The sequence below is a fragment of the Cystoisospora suis genome (assembly GCF_002600585.1).
Source record: "Cystoisospora suis strain Wien I chromosome Unknown contig_6274, whole genome shotgun sequence".
Lineage (NCBI taxonomy): Eukaryota > Apicomplexa > Conoidasida > Eucoccidiorida > Sarcocystidae > Cystoisospora > Cystoisospora suis.
The window spans coordinates 2,562-12,056 of record NW_027159063.1 but is presented as its reverse complement, the minus strand read 5'-3'; the positions used below and the strand labels follow the sequence as shown (position 1 = coordinate 12,056).

The window sequence follows — 9,495 nt, the reverse complement described above, 5'->3', positions numbered from 1 at the left end:
TCTTAGTAAGAAGCTTCTTTATAGCTGAATTCCGACCGGCCAGTGACTGGAGGCAATGGCAGTGAAGAAGGGTTGCCGCAGTGTCACGTCACTTCTCCCAACGCAGTGTAAACTCATGAAAATGCTGTCCGAGTCGGACAGTATCTTCGCGAATGGGATGGGTACACACACGTGAACTTTTAAAAGAGCGGCTTTTGACTTATCGAGTCACGCGAAGGGATTTGACACACCTCGCAAGACGTGATTCCCGTCTCGAGAAGGAACGGCAATGCCGAGTGCAATTGCTTGCTGCTGGGGCGGGGAGAACCTTCAGCGGTTCAGGTGTGCCCTCTAGTCTGTTGATTCGTCAGGATCATGACGTGCCAAGTGGAGACCAAGGGTTCGAAAGTGCCTTCTCCTGTTTCCATGGAAATTCCTGGACAAGACGGCGACTGTGAGGGTGCCTCTCAGGACCCGAAACTATTCTGTTTTTGTGCTTCTGCGGTCTTTTTAAAGAGCGAGAGAAAGTGTGCCAAACGGGTGTTTAGCAGAGGTGGTTTCGGACACGTGCCAGGCTGACCTCGCGGGTGGACGCCCGGCAGCGTTGCTCCTTCCTCCGTGTGCCGTGTGTCCACACATGCCGGCTGGTAGATGCAATAGCTAGAAAGTCATGGTACGGCTTACCGTCTCTTGAAAGGAAAGATCGTGGAGCCTGACTCTCACTTCTAAGGTATTTACCGTTTCGGCTTTGTCATGCGAAAAGACGGACATGTATGATGGTCAAACATTGAACGCGCCTACGGGAGACAAGACGCTTTCCCATTTTTTCCCCCCTACTTTTCTTTCCCGCCCCAGCCAGTTCCCGAGCCAGATCGATTTCTTATCCTGGTGTTGCTCTAACTGAATCCCGTTTTTCTCACGCGAAGTTTTAACCCACCGCGACGGGCTCAAAATCTGTCGTTTGTTTCGGAGAATACCCGGGCAGCGGACTCACCGGCGGTCAAGTGAACATCCCGTTGTCTTCCGGCCGGGTTGTGACCGTGTCGAGGCAGACGAGGCGTTGAGCCCATCTTGTTCTCCGATGCTGCTTTGCCTCGTTGCAGCGCGTGTTGTCTCCTTCGGGTGAAACAGGGGCAGAGGACAGGTGAACCATCTCTGGTTTCGCCTTGGCCCCACTGATGATGCCCCGCCCTCCTCCGTACGCGCCGGCGGATCGGGCCGGCTAGCCGGGGGCCCAGTCGATCCGCGTTCACCTATGCAAGCTCTTCTTTGCATGCAGTTCGTTTTCGTCTTTCTTAGTGCCAAGTTCATAAAGAGAAGCAGTTCCGAGTTGCACTGAAAGGTGGTGGACATACGAAAGTCTGGGCCCTCCATTCACGTTTGTTCGTGCAGTCAGAACCACCGAGGGAACTCCTACCAGCCCTCTTTGTCTTGCGGAACGGGCCAAGGCGTGTCTACTTATTTTCCATTGGCAAGTTATCCGTTTTTTCTCGATCTCAGCTTCCGAGAGACTCCGAATCCGCGCTCAGGGACGAGCCCTCCGCTGTGGTCGTCGCCCATTCGTCTTCCGTTCTTTCTCCAGGGACCGAAGTTTCCAGTCGACTTCCTGCCGCAGTTATTTGGGGCCCTCATGAATTTCATTTGTCTCCTTTGGGGCTGCCTTACATCCACCTTTTACGTGGGGATTTTTGCTGCATTCCTAGCTTGTATCTGCACCGTCATTCAAGTGTCGCTCGTTCTTGGACTTGCCATATCGTGGTTCGGTTCGACCTTCATATTTCTAGGCAATATCATTCCTGTCATTTCTATCTCTCTCTCTTCAGCCCTGGCACTCCCCATTGTGGCTGGGCTTGAAGAAGTCTCAGTCATTTTCCAAATTGTTCAGCGTAGCCTTGTCTACGTGGTCTACGGCTCTCTCGCTTGCGCCGCCTGTTACCTTTTCTTCTTCAGTGTGTTCGCCTCTTCAAATCTGTTATCTTGAGACACAAAAGCCTGTCACACTCCTCGTTATCCATAGAAGGCGTATTGAGGTCTTCACCTGCCTCGTCTCACGGAGCAACGCGAAACAACGGCTTAGCCATTGACAAAGGGATTCCATCCGTGTAGATATTAGAATACCTTTCACCTTCTGCGCTCTATAACTTCCCAACGGCTATCGTCCTGTCATTTTTCACTCTTGGAGAAGCCCTGGGCCCCCAGTCGCCGGAAACTGTTCAGATTCAAGCTCCTCTTGGTCGCTGAATCACGAGCACGCGCTCGGTGTCCGGGGTTATCTGTCATTCCTGAGCTGCAGTGAGCACTCCTTTCTGGATCTGCTGAGTGCTTCCGTGGGACATGACTGAATGGTGCAGAAGAATTTAGATGCCGACGTCTGAGGTGCTTGGACAATTCATGAAATGGGTGGAGGATGTCTCTATATACGTCTGAAACAATAAATTCGCTAATAGAATTGAGATGTGCACGCTCTTCGTGTCTTTCAGTGGCCTCGGAGAAATAGAGCCTGTTCTTCTTTCGTCTTAATGGCTCACAAGAGACACGTCTTACTGAAGAACGGGCTTACTCCGTTGTTTCTGTTGTCCATGTGTTCTGTTCTAACTGGCTTGACCTGAGACAGGATATCGAGTTTTTCTTTCTGCAATAGCACAGCAACTGTGGAACGTTGTCTTGTTTTGTTTCAGATACGTCTACAGCCTGAAGGTATTCCGCACGGCAGATCTGTCCCAGGTGTATAGATATCGAATTGGAGCCTTAAGGGTACCTCCCCCAAAGCAGTTTTTCTCTGAAAGTCTTCTGTCTCTACCAGTCGAACCAGCTCATCCGCCAAGGTGTCTAACAGGATTATCTCACACTAGCTCAAGGGCGCCTCTTCAGTCTCTTCCTGAGGAATATCCGGAGAGGAAATTCTATCCCCTGCTTCCTTTGGCATCTAGAATCTCTCAGGTCTCTAACGCTTGCCCACCTGGTTCTTACGCCAGATATTCCCTGTACAATACTCACATTGTGACTCTGGTACGTTGTACACTTGCAGACATTCGTAGCTTCGAAGGCCAACGTCCTGTGTGTCTTTCTTGACGTGAAAGAAATCTCTCCGGGGATAACCGTCTTACGTTTCACGTACGTGTGTGTCTCGAGAATGCCCAGAAAGCTCTACTTGCCATGTTTCATACCCTGTGATGTACATTCATAGAGAGAAGTGTTTCGAGGTAGTCTCGTGTCTGCGCAAGGCAGGAGATTTTTCTCGTTTGCACTTTAGCGATGTAGAGAGTTTTGAGGGTTCCCTTCAGCATTGTGCTTTTTTTCTTCTCGCTAGGGGGAATTGAGTTGATTGATCATTCTGTCTCTTCCCAGTCAGAGGGTCCAAGGAGGATCGGGTGCAACAGAATAATTGATTTGTGTCTCTCCTGGTCTGGATGTGATTTATGTAATGATTGAGATCCCCTCTGTCTTCCCTACGCTTTTTGTTTTCTTCATATCTTTCTTCCACCTTGTGACGATCTGGTCCAGTCCTATTGACTGCACCTGCGTTTCCTGTTGACTGTCTCATGCTACGTCTTCATTCTCCCTCAACATCTATCTCTCTTTTTGCTTGCTTCTCCTGTCTGTTGTAACTGTCTACCTACCTATTTACGCTCAGGGAGCGGAAGGTTCAGTGGAATACGCTGTCCCTCTTGACTGTCAACAGACACAGTACTGGGCCACACAAGGCAGCCATCACAAGACTCTTCCTTCGTCTTTCTTTGTTTCTTCTTCGGAATTTTCACCTTTCACCGGGCTGGGATCTCAGAAGATCATCATATCAGGAGCTCTTCGTGATTCGGCATCCTCTTCTTCGTCTTTTTCATCTTCTCTTCCATTCCGAGGTATTACAACGTCTGCTGGCCAGGAGAATTTGTCCACAGGACCTCCAAAGGCAAGATCAACAGGAGCAGATACCCTTGACACTTCAGGCTTGTCTGTCCCTGACGAGACTCCTTGTGGAGAGAGGGGACAAGATCTTCTCCGCAGAGTGTCTTTGAGCGTGGTTGAAAGTCAGAGAAAGTATCCTAGCTTGCCAGCCAGCACACTAGGCAAGTGTATAACTGAGGAAGAAACAAGCGAAAACGAAGAGAAGGAACCTCCGTTGAGAAAGGTTTCCACAGAATTTGATCACGAGGGAGAAGAAGAGGTCAAAGAAAAGTTTGACTCAAGAAAAGAGGGTCGAGAAGAAGAGGGAGAAGGACATCTGAGTCCTGTAAGTCTTTTACCTGTTCTTGCTGTACGTGAAGATAAGACATCGGAGAATCAGCAAACCTCAGATCGATGCTCTCCTGAGGAGGGTGATAGCCCTTCTTCTGCAACAACGAACGGAAGTACACAGTCAACAGGAAGCGCAGACATATCAAGAAGTGTAGTGAACGAAGAAGGCTGCTTAGCTCTGGTCAATCTACAGGATCATCATCCACTTGGCACATGTACTAAGACGACGCCTAGTACAATAAGGCTTAAAGAGACTTCGCCTGTATCATCTTCATCATTGTCTTGTCCATCTAAGAGAGAAGAGACTCATAGTTTGTCTGATGATATTGCCCCTCGTACCCCGTGCTTTCCCGGCTTGTCTCCGAATTTGACGTACCGAGAAGTCGCCGAGACAGCATGCGAAGGTATATCCGAGTTTATGAGATCGGTCCGTGAATACTGCAATAGTGCAGGAACTTCTATATCTTCAGAAGACACGCAAAGTCTAGAGAGTAGTCTGTTGTCTCTCCTAGGAGGACCAAGTGAAGAAAAGACAGAAGAGGATGAAGATAATAAGAAAACTTCGCATCTCTTGAAGGCGACGAAGGAGAGGCTTCTTCGCTTTTTAACGAAAAGGGACGGAACTTCCGTTGTCGACGTTGTCTTGACCTTCCTAACTGAGATCGAAGAGGAGAAAAGACGACAAAAAACATCTAGTGTGGAAGGAGAGAGAAGAGATCGTAATACGGAAGAAGACCAAGGTGAAGACGATGCATCTTTTCTAGCTTTTCTTAAGGGTCTTCAGAAAGAGAAAAAGATATGCTCTGACAAAGAAGAAAGAGATACTCTGTCATTCGTAAGACAACGCAGTAGCGATCTTCTTCTTCCCTTCCGTTCATCCTTCAAGGACATCAGTCTACGGAGTGAGGCTCCAGCACACGTGGTGATTCCTTTGGACGAAATTTCCCAACTCAGAAGTAGCGGCGAGGAAGAAGAAGAGACTCTTCAAAACAATGAGGAGGAAGAGACTAGATTTCTTGAGTCTCTTGACAAGACTTCTTTTCATGATAAGAAGGTCTCTTCTTCTAAGAACGGTATTCCAGAAGAAGAAAGGGAAAGACCATCAGGTGAACGTACAACTGTTGTTTCTCGAAAGGAAGAGAAACACAACAACAGTGCAGTTAGCGAGGTGGATGCGAAAGAAGAGACTTTCGTTTCTACTGAAGAGAAACTAGAAGAAAGGGAGAAGAGGGACGCTAATACCTTACCTCTCGTAGAGAAACACGGGAAGCATACATCAAGTGAAACTCTTGAGGACATAAGCTGTAACAGGGAAGAAGCTGGAGACGTCGAGGAGGAGATCTGTATTGAGAGAACTAAAGAAGAACCAAGAAGAAGAAGAAGCAGAATAAAAGAATTAGGGAGACAGAGAAGTCGATCTCTTACAGATCGAAACCGTGAAGAAGCTTTCATCGAAGCTTTAGGACAAAGAGCCAAAGCGGACTTCGCAAGAAGACGGCGACGACGAGCCAGTCAATCCCGATCTCCAAGTCATTTCTCAACATCTTCCCTTTCTTCTTCAGCTTCCCCTCTTGTTGAAGACAGGAGTGCTTCTGTGTTTCGTTCAACGACACCTTTGTCTTCGTCCAGTATCAATCCTTCTTCTCGGTGTGACCACGCCGAGACAAAGAGAGAGGACTTGTCTCAAAGAGGCAGAACAAGTGATTCACCACTGTCTTCATCGGTACAAGAAGGACGTCACCTAAGTGAAGACGACGTGGGGGGAGAAGGAGGAGGAGAAGAAAGAGACTGTCTTCTAGACACATTTTCATCGTTGTCTTCGCTTTCATTTTCCGCTTCTTCTCAAAGGACAGACGACAAGCCATATGTAGGAGAAGTCATTGATGAGGTACGAGCAAAACAGAAGGAAGAAAGAAGAGGTTGTGAAGGAAAGGACTATTTCTCATCAGAGATACTACGGAAACAAGCAAGCCGAGAGATATCTGGAAGAGTTATTGCATATTGTCGATCCTTAGGTGGTGCTGACGACGCGGTCGGGGTACGGGCGCCGTCCATGATACACGGAGAACAAGAAGAGAATGAGTGTGATGCTGAACCAGGAACTTCAGAAGAAATCATCTCCACAGAAAAGTTGGAAGGATCGTTGAAGAACGAAGAGAAGACTTCTCTCGTCAGGCCTACGCGTTCTCCTCATGATAGGGAGGAAGAAGAGAATGGACATCCAGAAAAGAGTGTCTCCTGTACTTCGTTTTCGGAGTACGCTCCGCTTGCTTCGCTTCACGAAGCGGATGATGTTAATGAAGCGACGATACCTTCTAAACGACTTGACAAAGAGGATGATCCCAGTGAATCAAGGGAAAGTCTTCGCCTTTCCTCTGATGAGAGCTCTCTTTTCTTACCTGCAGCAGGGTCAGCCCTGGCGGATAAAAGGGAAGGAGAAGCGCGACGAACAGAAAGGGAAAGAGCTGAGTGCCGTGAAGGAGGTGACCAACAAGCCGTGATGACAATAGGAAAGAGTCACACGGAAGAAGGAGAAAAGGAGAATGAAGAGCAGAAGGAGACGATGTCTTGGGTGAAGGACCAGGAGTGGGAGGAGACGATTAATCAAGTGCATTTAGTTACAAGTCTCCAAGAAGATCTTGAGAACCAAATGGATCTTGAATTACGAAGGAAAACGAGGAGACATGATGTCACGGACTTTAAGAAGATCACTGAAGAACCGTCATTTTCTTCACCGTCTGGTGACCCTGTAGAGTATCTTCCACACAGCGGAGAGAATACAAGGAGCCCAAGAGAAGCAGGTGAAGAGGGGACAGTCTCACTCATAGCAAAGAGGCACGAAGAAGTAGAATATAAGAAGGGGGATGAAGTACAAAAAGGAACTTCCGTGGGAACTCAGAATGCAGGTGTCGAGGGGGATAAAAGGAGTATGACGTCTCAAGGGCACCACCCGACAAAAGACACATCAGGACAACATCCCCTTGTCTCGTCTTCTGCTTCTGTGTATGGATGCTTGGCATCGCCAGCATCCTTTTATATAGGGGATGAAACTCCCTCAGTTCAATCGGAGACAGAACTCGCGGGCGGCGTAAGAGGAAGACGAGAGAGAGGAGGCAAAAGGGGATCTCGAGGTGATAGGCTTACAGAAGGTCTCAGGAAGGAGAGGAGTATACACGGGGAATTCCGTCGTTCGGTCCAGAAAGATGATGAGGACTGGGTTAACGGTGATTCGATGTTGGAGGGCGGCAGGTGTTCGAAGGAAAGGTAGAAAGAAAAGACATCGAAAAGAAGACCGTGGATGAACACACAGACAAGGTATGCCGGTCTTTTTTTAAAAAAAAGGAAGATTCTCTTGATATTATCTGTTGTAATTCAAAGGGCCCGTCTCCGAACTCGTCGAGTTCTGCTGAAGCAATAGACATCGGAAACATTGATCTCTGTGTATATCTATGCGCACGTACCGCTATATATATTTATATGTACTCAGTATATGCTGTTACATGTCGTAATTTGCAGTACGTGTATACGTGTACGCTTCATGTTTTCTTCTTTGTCTTTCTATATGTGTATGTACGAACTGAGTGGATGAGTCAGCTGTGCGGGTCATATACATAGACAGGTCAAAGTCTTGGTATGATGATCTGATGTGGTGTATACTGTGTTCGATCATAAGAATATCTCTCTTGCATAGTCAGGGCGACTGACGTGATCCATGAGACTCCAGGTGGATAATGTATGTAGCCTTCTATCGATCGCCTTTGCGGGACCCAACTCCCGTCTTTTTGTATCAGCTTACAAGCTCTCTTTTCGTGTATACTCGGAAGTGGTCTCCCGGGTTCAGTCTTCCGTCCTATAATGCCTCGTCAGCTCACCACTTTCTCTTCTTTTTTAAGGCCTACGTCATAATAGACGAGAAATGGGTTTCCAACTCCAGTGTTAGCCTGTGTGCCTATGAACAACACAATTATGAAGAGGACGACGACGGTGAAGACGATATAGGTAAAGTTTCACTAGGCGTCATCGTACTAGTTTTAGTACGTATGCGGAGTGGATGACGACCTTTTAAGTTGATTTGAATCAGAGAGCCTTTTTCATTCACTAACCTTCTTGATAAATTCGCGCTTTCTGTTGACTGTGTACTCTTCATGGCGGCGACACACATCCTTGCTGGAAGTATTACTGACGCTGCTTCCCCTCCCGGCTAACCAGTTCTTCCCGCACTTAGTCCTGCCGGCTGTGAGTTACACCAGCCGCACACGGACTCGTTCAGGCTAAGGAGAATGGAGGGAAACGAAGAAGTTGTGTGACCGCTCTGTGTCCGCCGCTCCTACAAGCACGCCAAGTTCGGCTCATTCGTCGGTGTGCGTTGGGGGGGGTCGCCAGCCGGGCGCACCTATCACTCTTTTCTCGAGACGTGGATCTCTAAGGCCATGAGTCTCGTTTCACTGAACTGTTCTAGGGTGCTGGAAACAGCTACCACCAGCTTGGTTCAACAGATCCCACGACTGGTACAAATGTGTCCTGTGCTGGCTCAGGTCCCTTTTCTACGAAGCCAAGCCTCTAGTTGAGCATCATTACCTCCGCACGCCGCCGGGCGGTCGCCCTTGGTGCTATCCGTGTTACCGCCGGCACATTGTAACACGGCTGGATGTAGAACCGACTGACAGCCCCTCCTGTACCATGGCTCAAGTGTGAGCGTCTAAGCACAGTAATAACGGGCAGCCGAGTATGTCATCTATGTTACATACCGTGAGTACAAAAGGAAAAGGAGCCGCTACTCAAGCACAACAGTTACCGTGGCCGGCTACAGCTTCTGCGTGCTCACGGCGATTGAGTCCTGTAATGAAGTCAGCTGTCCTGTGCGCTGGACTCGACAACCAGAACGAGAATTGTGCGTCCCCCCTGCTGAGGCTAACAAGCGTCACACTATGTCTCTCGTTACGCCTACAGTTACTACGGGAGCTCGGGCCACAGCCCAGTCGGTGGTTGCCGCACTCTGCATCTTGGGCTTCTCTGACGCTCGTAGCATTCACTGCTGGTCGCACCGCGCACCGGCGACACTCGTTTGGCTGACTATTGAGGCGGCAACGGGGTCTCCCCCTGGCCCCCTGAGAGACAACACACGAGACTCGTTCGCGAGCACCGCCTAGGTGCTTGAGACTCGCAAATACCCACTTCGCAGTATTCCGATACAAGGGTCTCTCCTGCCAAGTGTTTGTGTGGTTGAGGTGCGGCTCGTCCTGACAAACGGACAGAACGCCCGCCGCCAGTGCAACCTCG

General features: G+C 48.9%; 1 protein-coding gene across 1 annotated transcript; it reads left to right on the top strand.

Annotated features, from left to right (window-relative positions):
- The first annotated feature begins 1 nt into the window (after nucleotide 1).
- Nucleotides 2–9,213, top strand: CSUI_009894 (uncharacterized protein). The gene is made up of 4 exons (XM_068070003.1): nucleotides 2–2,271; nucleotides 2,658–2,988; nucleotides 3,614–7,530; nucleotides 8,751–9,213. The coding sequence occupies exon 3, from the start codon at nucleotides 4,634–4,636 to the stop codon at nucleotides 7,481–7,483; it is 2,850 nt and encodes a 949-aa protein (XP_067918021.1). The 5' UTR covers nucleotides 2–2,271; nucleotides 2,658–2,988; nucleotides 3,614–4,633; the 3' UTR covers nucleotides 7,484–7,530; nucleotides 8,751–9,213.
- Nucleotides 9,214–9,495: the final 282 nt, after the last annotated feature.